Source organism: Sceloporus occidentalis, unplaced genomic scaffold (assembly GCF_023333645.1).
Source record: "Sceloporus occidentalis isolate IW3139 unplaced genomic scaffold, rSceOcc1.0.p SCAF_1, whole genome shotgun sequence".
NCBI classification, from domain to species: domain Eukaryota; kingdom Metazoa; phylum Chordata; class Lepidosauria; order Squamata; family Phrynosomatidae; genus Sceloporus; species Sceloporus occidentalis.
The window spans coordinates 151,507,702-151,529,374 of record NW_028316981.1 but is presented as its reverse complement, the minus strand read 5'-3'; the positions used below and the strand labels follow the sequence as shown (position 1 = coordinate 151,529,374).

General features: G+C 46.6%; 1 protein-coding gene across 3 annotated transcripts in view; it reads left to right on the top strand.

Annotated features, from left to right (window-relative positions):
* Nucleotides 1-21,673, top strand: part of KMT2D (lysine methyltransferase 2D) — a 203,916-nt gene that overhangs the window by 165,669 nt on the left and 16,574 nt on the right. For all 3 annotated transcript variants that reach the window (XM_089477537.1, XM_089477543.1, XM_089477551.1), the window contains exons 45-52: nt 5,436-5,517; nt 5,989-6,164; nt 6,886-7,013; nt 15,488-15,623; nt 15,727-15,851; nt 17,356-18,541; nt 20,757-20,893; nt 21,310-21,440. In XM_089477537.1, the coding sequence (XP_089333663.1) occupies nt 5,436-5,517; nt 5,989-6,164; nt 6,886-7,013; nt 15,488-15,623; nt 15,727-15,851; nt 17,356-18,541; nt 20,757-20,893; nt 21,310-21,440 (2,101 nt within the window). The remainder of the gene's footprint in view (nt 1-5,435; nt 5,518-5,988; nt 6,165-6,885; nt 7,014-15,487; nt 15,624-15,726; nt 15,852-17,355; nt 18,542-20,756; nt 20,894-21,309; nt 21,441-21,673) is intronic.

Genomic DNA, 21,673 nt, shown 5'->3' with positions numbered 1-21,673 from the left:
CAGAGTAAAGGCCATTAGCCTTGGCCCGTAAAAGATCATCCAAGATCTTAGTGAGAGCCATTTCTGTAGAATGCCGTGGGTGGAAACCGGACTGAAAGGGATCGAGAATGAAGTTGGTTTCAAGAAAATCAAGACAGCCAAAATAAACGACCTGTTCCAAAACCTTAGAAAGAAAAGGAAAAAGAGAAATCAGACGATAGCTAGACATAGAAGAGGGGCCAAGAGAAGGTTTACTCAGAATAGGGAAACTAAAGCATGTTTAAAGACTGTAAGGAAAGAATTTGTAGAGAGAGAGAGATTAAAGATATAGAGCAGGGGTAGGCAACCTTTTTGAGCTGGGGGCCGGGTTGCTGTCCCTCAGACAACTGGGGGGCCGAAGCCAAAAAATAAATAATTAAATAATTTTTAAAAATTAAATAAAGAAATAAACCAGGACAAATGTTGGACAAAATTTTCAAATGGAGGACACTTTTTAAAAAATGGAGGGCACATGAAAAAATTTGCTGATTTTTAAAAAAATGTTAATATAAATGCATGTTTCTGAGGCTTCTATAGACAATTGACCCCCTTGCCTGCCGCTTGCCCCCCCTTGCCCGCCTCCTCCTGATAGGCTAAAGGCCCCACATCCTCACGCGAGAGGCCAAAGGCTCCGGCGGCAATTGGCGGCAGGACCAGGCTGGGGCCAGTCCCAAGGCCTTGCCGGGCCGCATCCGGCCCGCGGGCCGCAGGTTGCCTACCCCTGATATAGAGAAATGAAGGTAGAAAAGAGGGAGCTATAGAAATTAGAAGACGAGTAGGAATTGGATCAAGAGAACAAGTTGCAAGTTTGGAAGAGTTCAGCAGTGTAGAGAGTTCATTGAAAGAAACAGGAGGAAACAGAATTTTTTTTAGGCGAGAGTGATAGAAGATTAGTAGTAGAAGAAAAATCGGGAGGGACTGTCTTAAAGCAAATAGTAGTAATCTTTGAGATGAAATACCATATATACTCGACTATAAATCAACCTCATGTTTAAGTCGACGTCAAGTTTTGGGGTCAAAATTATGGATTTTGCTATGACCCATGGATAAGTCGTGGGTAAACCTTAGGGCATATAGCAAAGGATCTAAAGTATGAAGCAAAGTAAAACAATGCGAAAGAACTTACAAAATTCCAGCAGACATAACTCTTTGTGCTTACTCTTAAAGCTGGACAGATTATACTCTTGCTTTTCACCAGGGGATGGCTCCTGCTTTTAAATAAATGTTAAGATACAATATGTACCCAAGCCTCCATAGGGGCCGGGAAGGAGGGAGGAGAGACCCATAGATAAGTCGACTCAGGTTTTTTGAGGTCAATTTTTTGGACCTAAACTTCTAGACTTATACATGAGTATATACAGTAGTTAGCAAAATCATTAGGGGCGAATGATGAAGAGACAGGAGGAGAGGGAGATTTAAGCAAAGAGTTGAAGGTAGAGAACACATGCTGCGGGCGGCTCTCATTGGTGCAGATCAATTCTCTTTTGCATACCCTCCCACCCTGAGGCCTGCCGTTAGCAACAGAACAACACACATGCAAATCACTCCTGTCTTTCCAGGTCACAGAATATATATACCCAAGTCCTTTCCAGGCAAGCATTCTCTGAAGATGCCAGCCACAGATGCTGGTGAAACGTCAAGAAGAAACTCTTCTAGAACATGGCCATATAGCCCAAAAAACCCACAAAAACTATGATAATTCTGTTTTGCCATGGATAGGGCGTGTGAAAAGGAAGAAAGAACAAATTTGTAATGAATAAAATTAGCCCATTCCCTGGACTTTTTCCAAAGGCGTTCGGCCACTCGAGAGCAGGACTGGAGAAACTTAACAATAGGAGTAAGTCAGGGCTGAGGCCTAGTCATGGAGAAAGACGCGCATACAGAGACAGGAGCAAGAAAGAGTGGAGTAGATGAATTCAAGGTCTGACTGAGATGGTTAGAATTAACAGACTGAAGATCGTGAAAATTGTTGGATTATAGAGTCCATAGTAAAATGTATAATGTGGGATTTCATAGCAACAGGCCGGCCAATCACAATCCAGGGGTCATCAGCAAATCAAGCACTGGCTGGGAGGAATTTGAACATTCCGTTGACAGTTGGTCTTGGCAGTTGGTTTTGACAGTTGGTTGTGGATTCCATTAGAGTCAGTTGACTCTGGTTTTCTCTGTTTGATGGACGGTGGACTGTGTAGATGTTTGTAGATAACTCTGTACATAGTGGAACGTCTACAAAGAATAAACGCCTCATCTGAGAGACCCTTCTCTACAGTGTTCTCTTCAGTTATTCATGGAGGGGAGAGGTGTTTCTCCAGCTCACAAGCTGCTGCCTACAGATTCACAGGAGGTGATCCTGGCGCCAAACATAGCCGTGGTACATCATCACGGACTGTGCTACAATACGATAACAAAAATAGCATTGAACAGTATGACAAGGAGGTGGAGTATAAGTAAGAGTAAAAGAAATTAAATGATGATCAGATAATGGAAAATCAAATGCCAGGTAGTCAGAAATGACACACTTTTCAGCAGGAACTAGGTCAAGACAGTGAGAGAATGAATTGAAGAGCTGGAATGAGGTTGAAGGCCAAAAGAAGCTAAGAGAGAGCTAAAACGAGACGTTATAGGATTCTTGGAATCATCAGAGTGGATATTAAAGTCACCTAGGATCAAAGTGAGGACTGCATCTGAAGGGGAAAATGTCATAGATGGGATTACAGAGAAAGGGGAATTAGATTGGTTAGAGATGGAAAAATTGGAAAATATATATTTTTAGGGATTTTACCATGAGTGAAATGAAAGAAATAGAAAAACCCTTCCTAATTAATATATTAGAGATTTTAAAAAATATATAAAGAAAAATTAATGCATGCTATCTCACCATTAACCCCAGTTGTAATGTTAAAAAAAATCCAATAAATTTAAAGGAAGAACTAGGGAAAGAGTTAAGGAAACAAGAAATATATAGGATAAAAGAATGGGTGAAGATAATGAAGGATAAAGGAAAAATAAAGGAGAAATTGAAAAGTCTAAAATTAACCTGGTTTAATTGATTCAGTTGGAACAATGGAAAAAAAAATTGGAATAGGAAAATTATAGAATTTAGAGAACATACAAAATCTGAACAAATAATTAGGCAAAGAGATAGTATAATGAGAAAGAATAATACAGCGCGCCCGCGCCATACGCAGGCACGCCATACGCAGCCTTGAGCATACGCGTTCAAGCCGCAAGGCGCACGCGGGGCGGAAGGGGCGGCGCGTCCCATTCAATTGAATGGGTGCGTGCGCCCCGCGTGCGCCGCCGCGCCGCCATGCACGAGCCCCATTGTTTCCAATGGGGCTCGAGCATAGGCGTAAGGCGAGGACAATATGGGTGGATGACTTAGCACAAATAATAAATGTTGAAGAATGGGGAAAATTTGGAATCAACATCATCTAAAAATGTATCTATATGAATAAAGGAGAATTATTATAAATTAATTTGGAGATGGAATTTAACGCCAGTAAGGTTGAACAATATAAATAAGAATTATTCAAGGCTATGTTAGAGGGGTTCCCAAGAAATTGTTACTTACATTCATATGTGTTGGGGCTGTAGATCTGTAAAGAAATTTTGGCAATTAGTATTTAAAGAGATAAAAGAAATAACAGAAGTTGAGTTAGAAATTTGCCCAAAGATAGCATTATTATCTATCTTTTGGACAAATTTCTAACTCAACTTCTGTTGTTCTGTATGATAAGATCAACTGCACCCAGGCTGTGAAAGACTTAATTACAGCGCGCCCGCTCCTCCCTCCTTAACCGTCATCTTTTGGCCGGTGAGGGAGAGAACAGGCTGGCCCAGCGTCGTCACGGGCTAGCCTGAAGATAGAGGCTCCTCCCTCCTTAACTGTCATCTTTCGGCCGGTGAGGGAGAGAACAGGCTGGCCTAGCGTCATCACGGGCTAGCCTGAAGATAGAGCGCCCTCCCTCCATAACTGTCATCCTTCGGCTGTGAGGGAGAGAACAGGCTGGCCCAGTTCCACCAGGGCTAGCCTGAAGAAGAAGAGCCCTCCCTCCAGTCCATCTGCCTTGGTCCAGGCCTCAGAGGGAGAGAAGAATGCTGGACCTGATCCCCTCCCTCCCACCACCATTCCCTTCTCCTTTTGTGTCATGTCTTTTAGATTCTAAGCCTGAGGGCAGGGAACTGTCTATTATCCCCTCTGTTGTAAACCACTCGGATTCCCAGTGATTGGGCGGTATATAAATAAAACCTATTATTATTATTATTATTATTATTATACGCCAATGTGACTTACGCAGCTTTAACCTTACATAGAAGTTTAAGCCGCCGGAGAATTAATGGCGCGCGCACTGCACCGAACGCAGAAGTGCTCCTCCATTGCAGCCAATGGGGTTTGAGCGTACGCACTTTTCCCCATACACGGAGGGATCCAGAACGGATCCCCGCGTATGGAGAGGACCCACTGTACAAATCTATTAACAGCAGCAAGATTAATTATAGCAAAAAAGTGGAAAGATCAGGGTGAGCTGCAAATACAAGATTGGTACAAAGAAATATGGTGAATGGCAGTTAACGATAAGTTAATATGTGGAATTAAGGTAAAAAAAAGTAATAATGAAGAGAAATGATTTTGAAGCAATATGGAAAATATTTGTACAAAAGGTTTTAGTAAAAGAGGAAGGTGTTTTACCTCCACAGCAAGAGTTACAATTTTGGAGGGTAGAGTAATTTGAAAACATTAGGCTCTGGTGATGGGGAGCACTTGGGGAAGGAAGGGGAAAAATTAATTAGTGATAAATTAATAGTATTATACCTTTGTGGAATTATGAATAGTGTATGATAAAAAGAAGACAGTAAGAAGACTGAAGATATTAATAATAATTTTATGTGTTCTTTAAATTACTGGTTTAGTTAACATTAAATCATTTAATATTAATAAGATTTAGATAAGGTATAGAATGGATAATTAATGTGATTTATTACATATTGTATGTAGAGTATTATGTAAAATATATTTTTAAATACTATTGTAAGTAGGTTATAATATTAATAAAAAATTAATATATATAAAATCCAAAATGGAGATATTTCCGATTGGACAATAATTATTTGTTGGGTCAGCAGTAGAGTGGACAAATAGCTACTCATTTTTGCAGGCTGAGACCACTCCCTCTTGTAACAAACGAGGAAGTTGTTAATTCCCCCCAGCCCCCCCGCCCAAAAAAAAAACAATCCAGTTGCTCCTCATGTTGATGTTATCACATAAAAGTAGGGATTGGGCTGAGCCAATAGACCAAACTCATGCTTGGTCACCTTTTCATCATCCTTGTGCTACATGTGTAGCTGAAACTCATGCAAGCCCCTGTGACCTTGTCCACCATTTTTACTCTTTCTACCTTGTCTCTTGTTTACAGATGTCCCCCCTATGGAAGTGAAAAGCTTAGACCTTTTGGCAGCTCTGCCCACACCACCACACAACCAGACTGAGGATGTCAGGTAAGGATGGGGGGCTGATAAAGCAGAGATGTAAGATTAGCCTGAAACCACCTTATTTCTGGGACATCACAAATATTTGTGCAAATAGAAGTTACTGCATGAGCTGTTGTACGTAAGAAAAGTGCTGCTTTCTTCCAGGAGCTCTAGAATGGATGGAGCTGGGGTGGAGTGGGGGAAGAAGTGAACAGATTCCTTCCAGAGGTTCAAGATGGCAGCTTTTAGGAACAGTAGCCACACTCAGAAGTGAAGGCGGGATGAAAAAGGATGGGTGGCTGGAAATGCCAGTTTAATCCTGTAGAAGCAAGACAAACTTATGAGCACTTGCACAAACATAGAGAATAACCTGGATTGTGTTCAGTTGGTTACTTCCCTCACTTTCTGGGACTGAGAACATTTGTAGGCCACCTCTGGGATGTGGTAGAAGCAAAGGTGTTCCTAGATCGTATAAGCTGCTTCTTAATTTCTTTCCAGAATGGAGAGTGATGAGGAAAGCGACTCCCCTGATAGCATCGTCCCAGCCTCATCCCCGGAGAGTGTCCTGGGAGAAGAGGTGCCACGCTTTCCTCTATTGACTGGAGCCAAGGCTGAGTTGGAGGAACGCTCACTCTCCCCCGTCATACCCATAATCCCAAAGGCCAGCATCCCAGGTTTGTGGGGGTGAATATGGAATGGGAAGTATGCTGGGTAAGAACAGAAAAAGAAACATGGTGGGTCAGACTGAAAGCTTATCTGATTCCATTTGAGCAGTGGCCAGCCAGTTGCCTATGGGATGACTACAAGCCATGAGTGGGCAAAGGAAGATCTCCTAAGGCAGGGGTAGGCAACCGTTTTGAGCCGGGGGCTGGGTTGCTGTCCCTCAGACAACTGGGGGGCCGAAGCCAAAAAATAAATAATTAAATTTTTTTTTAAAAAAAATTTAAATAAATAAACCAGGACAAATGTAGGACAACATTTTCAAATGGTGGACACATTTTTTAAAAAAGTGGAGGACACGCAAAAAAAATTGCTGAGTTTTAAAAAAATGTTAATATAAATGCATGTTTCTGAGGCGTCTATAGACAATTGCCCCCCTTGCCCCTGAGCGCAAGAGGCCAAAGGCCCCGGCGGCAATCGGCGGCAGGACCAGGCTGGGACTGGTCCCAAGGCCTCGCCGGGCCGCATCCGGCCCACGGGCCGCAGGTTGCCTACCCCTGTCCTAAGGCATGTTTAGGTAACATGGAGCTAATTCTAAAAGTCATTATGGAGTCAGGTGCTGAAAAGCCCCACCCTTTCCAAAATGTGTTCTTTATGTTTAGAGCTGTGATGTGTGCTTGTTCCTCTGTGTTCGTTTCTGACTCCTGTCTTTTTCTCTTCCATTATCCTTTTCAGCCTTCCCAAATGCCAAGTCTTATGGAGCCTTGGAGCAAGTAGGGAAAGGTGTACCAGGCACTTCTTGGGACAAAGCTAAGAGCAGCGAGGTCTCTGTCATGCTCACAGTATCTGCAGCTGCTGCCAAGGTATGGAACCAGCATATAAAGGTGTCTGTCTGAAAGCCCTGCCACCTGGCCAGTTCTGAGGCAGTGAGGTCTTCTTGGCAGCTGAAACCATGTGTGTTTCACGCTTAGTACAATTTCTGTGAAACTATTCCTATGTGAAAATTTCCTACGGGTTGGGTTGTTTTTTTTTTTTCATATAACAACCAAGCAGTTGTATGTCTTGGTTTCCCAACAGCCAAAAGTGAGAGATTAATTTCTTGCCTTTTTAAAACATTTCTGGTGACTTTGAATATCCCTGTTGTCACATGATGATTGCAGCACCACTTAGTGTGTACTGTGCACATTAGGAGCTACATGCAGTTACATGCAGGGATGGACAGGTTGCTTACCTGTAACGGTATTTCTTCGAGTGGTCATCTGCGAATACATACAAATGGGTTTCACTGCGCCTGCGCAGTGCTGTTCAGAAACTTCTAGAATCACTGGGCAAAGTACGCTTTGCAACATATAGAAACTTTTTGGCGGTAACCCCGCCCACCCGTTATAAAGCCCCTGCTTCCCGCTCTTTTCCCCAGTTCCTTTTTTCTGCCGTGTTGGCTGCTGTAGAGGGAACTTCGCTTGCATTTGCTAGCTCTTTTTCATTGAATCACTGGTTTTTTGACTTCGGACTGTTCTTGACTCTTCTGGTTCTACTCCTCCCTGTGTATTGTTGACTTCGGACTGTTTTTTGACTCATCTGGCTCTACTCCCCCCGTGGATTGTTGACTTCTGATTGGCTTGACGCTGGCTTCGTTTTTGGCTTCGACCATGTCTCCGGCTCCGTTCAAGAAATACGATGTCTGTGGCGGTAAGGTGCCGGTCCAGGACCCCCATTCCTCCTGCCTTCTTTTTTTGGGGAGGGACCACGACGTCAAGGCTTGCCCGCTCTGCAAATTCATGACGTCCCAGGCAAGGAAGAACCGAGAATCTCACCTCACCTCCACCATTGCCCAGGGCGTCTTGAAGAAACCTAAGGAAGGGGATCCCCGGCCCTCTTCAGCTCGGCCAGCGTGTCCTCTACGCCTCCAGCCGATGCGGCCCGTGGTTCTGCTGAACCCAGTGCCGCCACCTCCGTGGCCCGTGGCCTTGATGCGCCCAGTGCCACCACCAAACCCCCCAAACGCCCTCATAAAACTTCGGGCACAGGGGAGTCTTCCAAGTCTCCATCCTCCTCTCGGAAGGAAAGGGATCGGTCCGTGCCGTCTGGTACCAGCTCCAAGGTCTCCAAAGCCTCGGCTGAGACCTCGGGTTGCAAGCCCGCTTCGACCCAGAAGGACCCGAAGAGGCATGATACCGGGACTGAAGCCTCGGGCTCCAAGGCCCCCTCAGCCACAGGGGACTCCTCCAAGAAATCCAGGCCGTCAGGATCCGTGTTGTCTCCGGAGACCCCCAAGCCGACTGATGACTTGGCGCATACCACCTCTTTGGCCAAAGAGGATGGTTCACGACCCCATGGCGACCGAGACTCCTCTAAGTCCTCAAAGAAGAGGAAGCAGAGCTCGGGGAAGACCCCACAGCCGTCAGCCCGTGACAACCTCTTCGATCCTGATCCGATTTCGAAGAAGCCTAAGTTATCTACCGGAGGCTCCAAACGATCTAAGGCTGCCAAGAAAGCCCCAGCAACGGTGACCCGGAAGGCTCTCCCTGAGCCCAGCATTTCCCATCGTCGGACTGAGGTGGCTCCTGTTGTCGCACCTCTGGACTTGTCTATGGTACCGTTCATAAATTCTGAGGATGAAGACTCGGTGTCTTCCGGGCGGCACTCCCCCACGCTGGTTCCGAAGCCTGCACGAGAGGTTTCTCAGGAGGAGGACCCTGACTTCTTCTACGATTCGGAGACGGACCGATATTACATGTCCGTGTCCAAGGAGCATGCCTTCGAGTGCTTTTCATCTAGACATTCGGGATGTAAGGCATCGGGGACCAGCGGCACTGGCGTCGAAGCACTCATCTGCGACTTCTTCTCGCCGGCCACACAAGCCTTCGACATCCTCAGCCCCGGTACCGGCTAGGGAACCATCCCGTTCCAAGTGTCCAGTTGTGCTCCAAGAGCCCGAGGAGCCTGAATCTGAGCCCAACATCGTTGTGTCTTCGGAGGAGCCTTCCAAGATGGAACTGTCACCCCCAGGTTCCCCGCAGGAGTTGCATCGCCCAGAACCAACCTCCCCGACCGACGACATCCGTTCATTTAATGAACATATAATTAAGATGGCCAATGCCCTCGATATCGAGCTCTTCTACTCAAATGATGGCGCCCAAGACCCCGTTGAGCATCGGGTACAGGGCAGGGTTCCGACTCCTCCTTCCATCCCCCTGCTGCCGTCTTTGGAGACCATCTTGAAGCGAGCATGGGACTCCCCTACTTCTCTGGCTGGTTCGTCCCATAAAGTGGAGTCCCTTTACAGGATTTCACCCTCTTGCTGTTCGTGGCTGACATCGCACCCGAAGCAGAACTCAGCCATTGTGGAGGGCTCCCAGCAGACCTTCACCCAGAAGCAGGCCACGTCTCCGGGGGACCGTGAAGCCAAGAAGGTAGATGCGCTGGCCAAGAAGACCTACTCTGCTGCTGCCCTTGCCGCCAAAGCCGCCAACTATAATGCCTGCATGGGGGCATACGTCCAGACGCTTATGGAGGGCATCTCTCCTTTGATCTCTGACGTGCCGGACGAGGTCCAACGCAAGCTTGTCGAGATCAGAGATGAGGCCCACTCCATAGGTAGTTGGCTCATCACTACCTCGAGAAATATGACCGACTGTGTGGGGAGAGCGATGGCGGCCTCAATTGCCCTTCGTCGTCACGCGTGGCTGTGGGGCTCCAACCTCAACCTCAACGCTAGAGCCGCTATTGAGTAGATGGATCGATGGGTCCGGGCTCTTCCATGCCGAGACCGATGAGACTCTCAACAAAAAATACCGGATGAAGGCAGCTGCTAGAAAGCATGGCATGTCCTCAGCCCCCACGCCGCCGTTCAGGAAGAGGCAGCGCCCTTGGCAGAACCAAGGTCAGTCCCAACGGTCCTTCCAATATGACCGTCCCTTCCAGCAGCAGGGATCCCAGAGACCGAGATACCCCTCGCAGTCCTACTCCTCTTCCGGTCGACGCAACACTCCCGGTCAGTACCGTAAGAACCGTCGGCAGGAGCCTGACCAGGCCAAAAAGAGGACCTGAAAGATTTCAGCGTGCTTCGTCTCCGCCACCCCCTCACCTTCCTTTTTCAATATTTTGAGGCCCTTTGTCAACATCTGGGCCTCCATCACATCTGACTCGTGGGTCCTCAGCATTGTCCGTAGGGGTTATGCCCTCGAGTTTTTGGACCTTCCCCCAACAGGGTTTTTTTTTTCCACCCCACCCTCGGACACCCTTCTCAAAGAAGTGCGCTTTTTGCTCCCGAGTTCTTCCGTAGATCCTTCTTCTCACGATGTTTCACTGTGCCTAAGGCGGATGGGGGCATCAGGCCGATTTTAGATTTAAGGGACCTTAATCAATTCCTTGACTATCGCCGTTTCCGTATGGTAACGCTGGCCTCTATCCTGCCTTTGCTTCATCAGGGACTGTGGTTCGCGGGAACATCTTCTGGAAGCGACCGGGTTCGCATTGAATCTACTGACATCTCTAGGGCTCGTTGTCAACCTAGAGAAGTCCCATCTCGCCCCATCCATGCGCATCAGATTCATCGGTGCTGTCCTCAACTCCATGCTATGCATCGCATATCTCCCTCGAGACCGTTTCCAGGCTTTGTTGGCAGCTATCCAGTCTTGCATAGCCCACAGAAGGGTCAGAGCCAGGGATATCCAGGTAGCCCTAGGACACATGGCGTCGACGACGTTCGTCACCCCCTTGGCAAGGCTTCGTCTCCGACCTTTGCAGGCTTGGTTCCTCTTGGTCTTCAACCCGATGGAGGATCACCCTTCCAAGTGGCTCACCGTCCCGAGGCCTGTCGCCTCTTCTCTACAATGGTGGCTAGACTCCCGCAACGTTTGCACCAGCATGCTGTTCGTCCCGCCACAGCCACAGGTGACCCTTACAACGGATGCATCGCTGGAAGGCTGGGGAGCACACCTGCTCGATCTCGTGATAAGAGACAGATGGTCCGAGGGAGAAAGGTGTCTCCACATCAACGCGTTGGAAATGCTTGCAGTGGAGAAAGCCTTGCGGTCATTCGAACCCAGCGTGACAGGCAAAGTGGTTTTGCTCAGGACGGACAACACCACGGTGATGTACTACATCAACAAACAGGGGGGCACCAAGTCCAAGACCCTGTTAGACATCACACTTCGAATCTGGGACTGGTGTGTCCCGAGAGAGGTCACCCTCCAAGCAATCCACTTGCCTGGAGACGAGAACGACTTAGCAGACCAACTCAGCAGATCTGTGACCACCTGCCACGAGTGGAGGCTTCATCCAGAGACAGTCAGCAACCTCTTCGACCGATGGGGCTGCCCCCGGATCAACCTCTTCGCGACTGCTCGCAACGCTCACTGTCCCCAGTTCTGCTCCCGGACGCCAAGCGAGAATTGCCTCGGAGACGCGTTCGGGTTTGCTTGGTCGGGTCGGATGATATATGCCTCCCCGCCGTTCCCAATGATCACCAGGATAGTCTCCAAGATGACAGCGGACCATCCGGAGGCGATGCTCATCACCCCTTGGTGTCTGAGACAACCGTGGTTCCCGGTGCTGCTGCAGCTCTCCAGGAGAGAGTTTCTCCGGATCGAGCCCCGTCCCGACCTCCTCACGATCCAGGACGGACGGATACGACACCCGGATATCGAGAACTTGCCCTTGGTGGCTTTGAGGCTCCGTCCTTGATCGCGCTGCCTGACTCGGTACGGAGGGTGATTCTTGCTGCACAGAAACCTTTGACCCAGAGATCCTATGCTGCCAAGTGGAAGAGATTTCTGCGGTTTCTCACCGAGAGGAACCTCTCACCGACCCAGGTCACGACGTCCGTGGTGCTGGAATTCCTGATGGTGCTGTTGGATGCGGGGCTGTGCCTCACATCCATCAAGTGCTATCTCTCCGCCATTTGCTCTCATTCTCAGTTTGGGGGCAAACCTTCTTTTTTCAGGGACCCTCTGGTAAAGACTTTTCTGAGGGGGTGTGCTAACCTTCATCCCCCTGCTTTGACACCTACCCCGGCTTGGAGCCTGGACGTTGTACTGTCTGCCTTGCAAGATAGACCCTTTGAACCCATGGCCACTACTGACTTAAGACTATTGACTTGGAAGGCTGTCTTCCTTGTGGCCATCACTTCAGCCCGCCGTGCGGACGAACTTTGTGCTTTGCGGAGGGACCAACCCTTTCTAAGGTTCCACAGAGATAAGTTTGTCCTCCGCACCGATATCACCTTCCTTCCGAAGGTGGTCTCGGCTTTTCATATGTGCCAAGACATTGTGCTACCTACCCTGGCCCCAGACCCGGCCACTGAGGTCGAACGTAACCTGCATACTCTGGACGTTAGGAGGGCTATTGCCTTCTATTTGGACAGAACTGCGGTTTCAAGTCGGTCCGAGAGGCTGTTCCAATGTTACTCGGAACCGAAAAAGGGATTGCCTGTATCTCCACAGAGATTGTCCAAATGGGTAGCTAGTACCATTCATCTCTGTTATGAGATGTTGGGAAAGCCTCTCCCGGCCAGGGTTCAGTCCCACTCAACCAGGGCGGTAGCAGCATCCTCCGCTTTTTTGAATGGAATCTCTTTGGAGGATGTCTGCAAGGCTGCCGTTTGGTCCCAACCAATGACCTTTATCAAACATTACAGGCTGGATGTCAGGGCCAAACGGGATGCAGCCTTTGGAAGGGCTGTATTAATCTCAGGGTTGCACTGATTACATTGTTATGTGCTCTCAGAATTGCTTAACCTGTTGGTTTTAAATCCTTAACTTTGTGCTGTTTTAAAAATTTTAGTTTTTCGTCTCATATTGCTGATTTGTCCATCTGTACTGCTTATGCATATATCCATGAGTCATGTTGTGTTACCTCATGTTTTATTGCTGAATGTGTTGGGCCTTGTCTGGCCTTTACTGGGTACCATGTGCCTTACCTTGCTCAGGAATTATTTTTCTAAGTCCTCAGTCTCGGTCTAGGGTTTGGTACAATTATGACTGACACAAAGGTTGGTTGTAGAGTTTATTGTTAATAAACCAATTCTGTTTGAACTTCAACATGTCTCAGGACACTCCCTCTGCCTTTTTACCTAAGCTTGTCAGCCTAAACCCATTTGTATGATTCGCAGAGACCATGAAGAAGAAGGACAGGTTGCTTACCTGTAACGGTATTTCTTCGAGTGGTCATCTGCAAATACATACAAATCCCGCCCATCCTCCCCTCTGTGTCCTGCTCTTTATTGGCTTATTCTCAGAGCACCTATACAGCGTAAAAAATGCGGAACTGGGGAAAAGAGCGGGAAGCAGGGGCTTTAGAACGGGTGGGCGGGGTTACCACCAAAAAGTTTCTATATGTTGCAAAGTGTACTTTGCTCAGTGATTCTAGAAGTTTCCGAACAGCACTGTGCAGGCGCAGTGAAACCCATTTGTATGTATTCGCAGATGACCACTCGAAGAAATACCGTTACAGGTAAGCAACTTGTCCATCCCTGTTGTCACATGATGATTGCAGCATCACTTAGTGTGTACTGTGCACATTAGGAGCTACATGCAGTTACATCTTTGCATCTCCTCTCAAACAGTTCTTCAAAAAAGGCAGTTGACATATTTAGCTGTGAACCACTGAGTTTGAGATCAGGTACTGCTCTTGGATGTGTGAGTTCTACAGTGACAACAGGAGGCTGCAGACAGCGAACTGAACAAGGAGCCATCTTTTGTACACATCCTGTACCTGGTGGGAACACATGATGCTTCCTAGCAGGGAAGGTGGACAGAGAGATACTATGTCTCTCTGTCTACTTCCCCTGGTGCAGCCATCCTGGATTTAAAGGGGAAGAAGCAGAGTTTGGGCCAGAATGGGTGGAAGCACACTACATATATTATAACACTAGTTAATACCCCATCCTGACAAGGCTTAGCCAGCTAATCCTATCTCTTTCGGGTTCCCAGCCTGCACATGGCACATTCCAAAGCTCCCTCCACAGTTCATATGTGCATCCACTCACCCAGACTGTAGACAACATCTTTCCTCTTGCCTTTATCCTTCGATTGCCATATTTAAAACTGAACTTTTCAACTCATTACCATACCACAAGTTTTGCATTTCTATCACTATTCATACAGTCGGATTATAAAAGTCCTTCCTGGGCACTCCACTCCATCCATCTGAGAAGGTATCCCAAATCTACCAATGCTTATGCTACAACTTCTTTTGCAAATTCTCTCAAAGGTTCTCTGTATACTTATATTCCAGACTAATACAACTACCGTATTTTCCGGCGTACAAGACAACTGGGCGTATAAGACGACCCCCAACTTTTCTAGTTAAAATAGAGCGTTTGGGATATACTCGCCGTATAAGACTACCCCTCTTCCAACACACACCAAATAAAAATTTTAAAAACATCAGATTTGATTTCAATATGGTAATTTTAATTCAAATGCTTATGACATGCAGGTACTTAGCAGGAAAACTTGTTGTAGACAAAGCCTGCTTGGATTGGTCAGCTCTCCCTGCCTGCCCAACCCGCCCTGTCTCCAAGACTATCAGAGTGGTATTGCAAACACGTCTCTTTTTCTCATACCCCGGGCGTCCTGGATGCCTGCAGCTTGCTCCGCCCTTCAGATATACATATGCGACGACTGCAGATTCTCCAGTCTGGCTTGGAAATTTCAGCACCTGCCCTATAAGATGACACCCAGCATATAAGACGACCCCTGACTTTTGAGAAAATTTTCCTGGGTTAAAAAGTAGTCTTATATGCCAGAAAATACAGTATGTCTGTGAATTGTACTCCAGGGATCATTTATCTGACTTGGTGTATGTTGGTCACATTATACACAAGACCCATGATTGCAAATCCCCATGCAAATCCTCATGTTTCCTTGGGCTTTACAATTCTTCAGGCTAACTTACCAGACAGGTTAGGATGCAGTTAACCACTTCTTGCAACTGAGCTCCTGGGAGGCAGAGCAGAAATAAATGTTGGTAGGAATATTGATTTCTTTCATCTGCCAAATGTAAATGATTTTTTAAAGCTTTAGCACAGTTGGGAAAAGTGGAAGCAAAAATTTAAATTAATGAGTACATAATAAATGGAAATAGTTCTCTGGCAGAGCTCTAGTAGGTGCTGCACCCAGCTAACGAGGCCAAGAAAGAGAGGGCAGTTAACACAGCCTGAATAACCTGTGTCTATATGGATGTTAAGATAACTTCTGTTCCTGTACCTTATTTGAGTGTTGTTTCATTATAAGAGCCTTTTGCAAGCTGCTTTGTCAGCCTGTTGGGATTATAAAGTAGGATACACGTTTTAAATAAATACAACAAATAAAAAATTCCTGATCTTCCCTAGAATCTGAATGGTGTCATGGTGGCAGTGGCAGAGTTGTTAAGCATGAAGATCCCCAGTTCTTATGAAGTGCTATTTCCAGACAGCCCAATGCGAAATGCCATCAATGAATCCAGAAAAGGTGAACCTGACACACAGAGTGAGTACCTTCACCTGAGCTGCATGTCTTTCATAATCTGCCCTTGTCATGCCTCCACTCCTGGCATAGAAATTTTTGTAATTTTCTCTCCCTTTTCTTTCAGGCAAAGAAAAGCCAGTGACTCCAAAGGGTCCAGAGGGTGGTCCAGAGTGGCTGAAACAGTTTGATGCCATGCTGCCTGGTTACAGCCTCAAAAATGAGCTGGACATCTTGACCTTGCTTAAACAGGTGGAGGAAGGGGTGGGGTTTTTCCCCAGAATGATTTTATTCCTCTTCAGTAGGACTTGGATACTAAAGCTACATTCTTTTTCAAGAGCACTGATCTTCGCTCAGGTTCTCTTCTAATCTCAAGTCTGATGTGGTAGGCAGGCCTAGGTGAAAGATTCTACCCTACCCCATTCCCCAAATTCTGTTCTGGTTCACATTTTGTTAATGTCACATTTTGGGCTCGACAGATGGCCCCTAAGGGGTGGCTCCGTGCTGCCCCCGGAAGCAGTGAATTAGGGCCGTGGCAACCGCACGCTGCAACCCCGATCTGGCCTTTCTGCGGCACAAAAAAGAAGCCAGGAAAAGCAACTCCTTTTTGTGCTGCGGAAAGTATGACCTAGCCGCGGCAGCTTTTCTCCAATTCTTTGGTGCAGCATGTGTAAACACTGCACCAAAGATGCAGTGTGTCGCCATCTACCATACAATTGCTTGGGTGGTGTCACACCAGCATGGGGGCAGAGTCGGGCAGCTAGTGTACGGTCGCCACATCCCCACTCTGCCTCCATGCCAGCTCTTCATGTTGGTCTGTAAAACACTTTCCTTTCCTTTTCTTGTGGACCTTGACTGGGACCTAGATTCCTATCGCTCCAGTTTTCCACAGAAATGTAGTAAAGTTGAAAAGAAAGAGAAAACAAGAGAGAGAGGTATGTATGAGAAAGAGATTGAGGACTACTTCATGAGAATGCCAACACCAGTACTTGGTGACTATAAGAATAGTTTATGGCAAGGATAAGGAACCAGTTTGAAGTGACAGGCTGGAACCTACTCCCATCCTTCATTAGGTAAATGGCTTTCGAAGCAAGAAAAGAGAGAAACCAGGCCAAGTTCAGCCAGTACTTTGAGAGCTGGCCCCACTGCTTCTTTAAACCCTGGCTAAATGTGTTTTTCTTGTTGTTTCCTTCCCCATGGAGGGCAATAACACTAGGTCCCAGCTATGCAGATTCCTTGCCTTTACATCATCTCTCTCCTGGCCAGTCTTCCACTGCAGGCATCAGGGATAGGGAGAGGCGACTTGGTAACTGTCCACACTGGGGGCTCTGGTGGGGTGGGTAAACCCAGGGGATCAAGGGGGATTCATTACCTAAGTTGGTACTTTTATAAAGTCAGTATCTAGGCTTCAGTGATTCTGATAATGTATCTGTGAAAGGTTTCACTTTTCTGAAAGGTGGAACTTTTGTTCCTTTGTGTGAATGTATACTTTTTTCTTACACTCCAGTCACGCACACCCCATCACCTCTCACTCACTTAGAGAATGGAAGAGAAAACACACTGAATGCCTACTGAATAGCTGGTGGCAAATTAGTATGGGTATGATAGATCAGCACCCATATCGGATCCATGCGTAGTGGGCAGTATCTTTAATGCCAGTCATGCTCTTTGGTACCCTACATTCCAGACTGTCTTTGGTTCCAAAATATGAGTAAATTCTCTTCTCAAAGTCTTCTTCTTTTTCTTTCTGTTCCAGGAGAATCCAGCTCCAGAAAAGACTTCCCAACACTGCTATATCAATAATGTCGCCAATCTAGATGTACGGCAGCTTTTGACGCTTCCTGAAGAACCCTCTCCACCCCTTTCCCCATTTGCGCCCTCTCCACCTAGTCCCCCCAGAATTCCAGAGCCAGTCCCCGAGCCTGAGGCACCACCTACATCTTCTGCATCTCCACCACTGCCACTGCCACTGCCACCTCCTCCTTCTCCACCTCATCCATTGCTCTCCACCAAGGAGGAAGCTCCTCTATCCCCACTCAAGGCCAAGCCACGCTCTCGTCCCCTAGAAGACAATGAGGAGAACAAGCCACGGTTGAAGAAGTGGAAAGGGGTGCGCTGGAAACGGCTCCGCTTCCTCATCACTATCCAGAAGGGTGGCGCCAAGCGTGATGGGGAAAGGGAGATTGCCGAGTTCATTGATCGCTTGGCCACCACTCTTCGGCCTGACAAAGTGCCACGAGACTTACGGAAATGCTGCTTTTGCCACGAGGAAGGAGACGGGGCAACAGATGGCCCAGCCCGTCTCCTGAACCTGGACCTGGACCTGTGGGTACATCTCAATTGTGCCCTTTGGTCCACAGAGGTTTATGAGACCCAAGGTGGAGCCCTCATCAACGTGGAAGTGGCCCTGCACAGGGGCCTGCTCACCAAATGCTCGCTTTGCCAGAAGACGGGGGCCACCAACAGTTGCAACCGCATCCGCTGCCCTAATGTCTACCACTTTGCCTGCGCCATCCGGGCCAAGTGCATGTTCTTCAAGGACAAGACGATGCTGTGTCCGCTCCACAAACTCAAGGGCCCCTGTGACCAGGAGCTCAGCACCTTCACTGTCTTCCGGCGGGTCTATATTGAGCGGGATGAGGTCAAACAGATTGCCAGCATCATTCAGCGTGGGGAGCGCCTCCACATGTTCCGTGTGGGAGGCCTGGTCTTCCATGCCATCGGGCAGCTCCTGCCCCACCAGATGGCAGACTTCCACAGCGCCACTGCTCTCTACCCTGTTGGCTATGAAGCCACCCGCATCTATTGGAGCTTACGGACCAATAACCGGCGCTGCTGCTACCGCTGCACCATCTGCGAAAACAATGGCCGGCCTGAGTTTGTGGTGCAAGTGATGGAACAGGGTCTGGAAGACTTGGTTTTTATAGACTCTTCACCACAGGGTAGGGATGCACACAAGCATTAAGCCTTTGTGTGTGTGTGTGTGTGTGTGTGGACGTCTTAGTGGCCAGACAGATTTGAGAATAGCCTGAATTCATTTTCTTTCTGTGCTTAAAGAAGGTGTTCATGGCATAGAAGATTAAAAATTTGTACCCCTGGTATTCCTGTGTTAAAACAGTTAGCTGTTTTAGGACCTCATTGCATGGAGAAAAAGACAAAAAATCGATTCGGGATTGTAAACTCAAAAGCGGATATTATCGCATGTAAAATCACCGCTGCCATGTCACTACTACCTAGGTCCAGCTGCGCTCAGCCAGCCATTTTGCAAAAGTGGCAAGCTCCCATTTTTGCAAAGTGGCAGTTGAGCATGGCTGAGATCCGGGTTGTTGCCCAGTGGCAGTAGCGGCAATTTTGCATGCGATAATACCCGCTTTTGAGTTTGTAATCCCGAATCGATTTCACAGGATTTAAAATGGGTGGAGGGGATACGCTTTAGCTCTCCAGACATTGATGCTGCTCCTCTTATCCCTCACATTGGCCATGCTGACTAGGGCTGATGGGAACTGGCAACAACGTCTCACAGGGCGGGAGGTCCCAGTGTATTCATGAGCAAATATCTCTGGATAGGATACAACAGGAGGAAACACAGCCCTGACTGTAGTTATTCATGGCTGGGCTGCATTACCTGCTATCTCAAATATTTTGAAAGGCAAAAGGTGTAAGAGAGGTTAAAAATATATCTGAACTATTTTTCTTCTCCTATTTTCTATACTTTATTTAAAACTATAAAAATATTATCAGTTGATGGTAAACAGGCACTATCTCCTCCCCCTTTTCTTTTGAGTAAAAACTTTTGACAATCCAACTAATTATAGAATGAATAATAGGCATTTTGTGGCTAGCAAATAAAGTTTGCTGCCTTTGTCCTGTAGCATGATATGTTGCTATGCAAACCTTTACATCAAGGGTTCCCAACCTGGGAATTTCAGGGGGTGAGACAAAAAATGGCTTATGTCTTTGAGTGACAAGTCGCAAGTCATCACTCAGGTTTTTTTCTGAATAAATTAAAATCAAATTGCTCAATTTAGATTTGCATTTTAAGCACTGAGTTAAAATATAATTTTTATAAGTTCAGTTTGTTCACCTACAGTATCGTATGTGGTTCAATTTAGATTTCTTGATCTTCAAATGTGATATTACTTTTATTGGGGTTGCAAACATTAATAAAACATTTCCTATGGTATGGGGCATAGAAAAGGTTGGAAACCACTGCTTTACATCTTCAACAACTTTGTTAAGAAACATTTTACTAAATGGGGGAAGATGTTGGAACACTTTTGGGATGGGGCATCTTGCTTTAGCTTTCAGGCACTTAACCCATCCCAAAAGTGGAGGACGAGAAGATAGTAAATTTAAAGCTAGACATTATCAGATTATAGAGCACCAGCATGAGTCTGTGGTTTGAGTGCTGGATTAGGATTCTGGGTGACCAGGGTTCAAACCCCCACCCAGCTATGAAAATCTACTAGGTAACCTGGTAAATTAGTCTCACAGCTTCCAAGAAAGGCAATGACAACCCCCTTCTAAATAAATCTTGATATGGAAACCATAGGGTTGCCATAAAGTGGAGATGACTTGAAGGCACACAACAACATTTATTAGTATTTAAATGGTTTTATGAGAGAACGGAAGTTTTGCAGTAAGAATATACTACGTAAATTATGTGAATGTGTGGACTTTAAAAAATTGGTATAATTCAAATACCATAAGTTTACAACATTCTGTATACTTTTGAATATCACTGATGCCTCTGTTGATGGGGCAAATATTGAGAGTGACCCCTCCCCAGATGTCATTGTAGAAAGGATACTTTGAGCCTGCTATCAAGAGGATTTCCCCTTAATTTCTAAGGCTGCAGGCAAACAACTAATGAGATAACTGTATGTGGGAGGAGTTGTTGTCGTTTCAGGATTATGCATATTTTCTGCATAAATTTTTGAAATAGTATAGTCCACATTGTGAAGTTTGGAGTGAGAAAATATATTTTGATAGATTTGGAGTCTGGAAGTGGATTGTGCCCCTTTCTCTCTTGCCCTGTCAGGGTGGGCAGAAGAACATGTTTGCCTGGTGTTTTTTTTTTTTTTTGGGGGGGGGGGTTGGGTAAAGGTGAAAAGATACCATCTTCATTTCTCCTCCTTACTTCTTTTTCTCTTCCAGCTGTGTGGAACCGCATCATTGAACCAGTCGCCATGATGCGCAAGGAAGCAGACATGCTGCGACTTTTCCCAGAGTATCTAAAGGGAGAAGAGCTCTTTGGTTTGACAGTACATGCTATACTGCGTATTGCAGAATCCGTACGTATCAAATAAGGAAAACCAGAATCTTGAAATGTGATGGTGGGTGATGTTGTGGAGAGGAGGGGGAATGACTTAATGAGACAAGGTCATGGAAAGGATGGAGGATAGAAATTGGATTCAGAGACACTGACAACAGGATTGACATCCAGCTATTGCTCCTTCTACAGGACTGGAGGGCAGCAGAGACTGACAGTCAGTGTTGGGATCTGTTCTGGAAATGGGAATAGTGTTTTTGCTCAAATAAATTAGTATTGTATGTGAATGGATTTGTATTGGGAACCATTTAACTGTGTGTGTTTGTGGGGAGGGCGGTCAGCATCTGGCTGTATAGTGGGATGTAAGGAAAAGTGCTCCTAATATGTGATTGTGGCACAGGATTGTGACAGCTAGGGTGTTCCCTTTTCTTTCCTTAGCTGCCTGGTGTAGAAAGCTGCCAGAACTATCTGTTCCGCTATGGACGCCATCCACTCATGGAACTGCCACTCATGATCAATCCTACTGGATGTGCTCGATCAGAGCCCAAAATCCTTACACACTACAAACGGTGAGCATGACAGCACTTGAACTGCTCCTTTTCAGTTGAGGCCTTCACTAAGAATGCATAGACCTCCCTGAAGGAACGATTTAGGATCACGGGAGGGATAGGGACAGAAATCAGTGAAAGAACATATACTCTGTAAGCAGAAGGTCTAGTCTTTGGTATCTCTAGCCACAAAAGGATGGGAGAGATGTTGATGTGAAAGACAAATCTCCCTGATACTTGGAGAAACACTATTA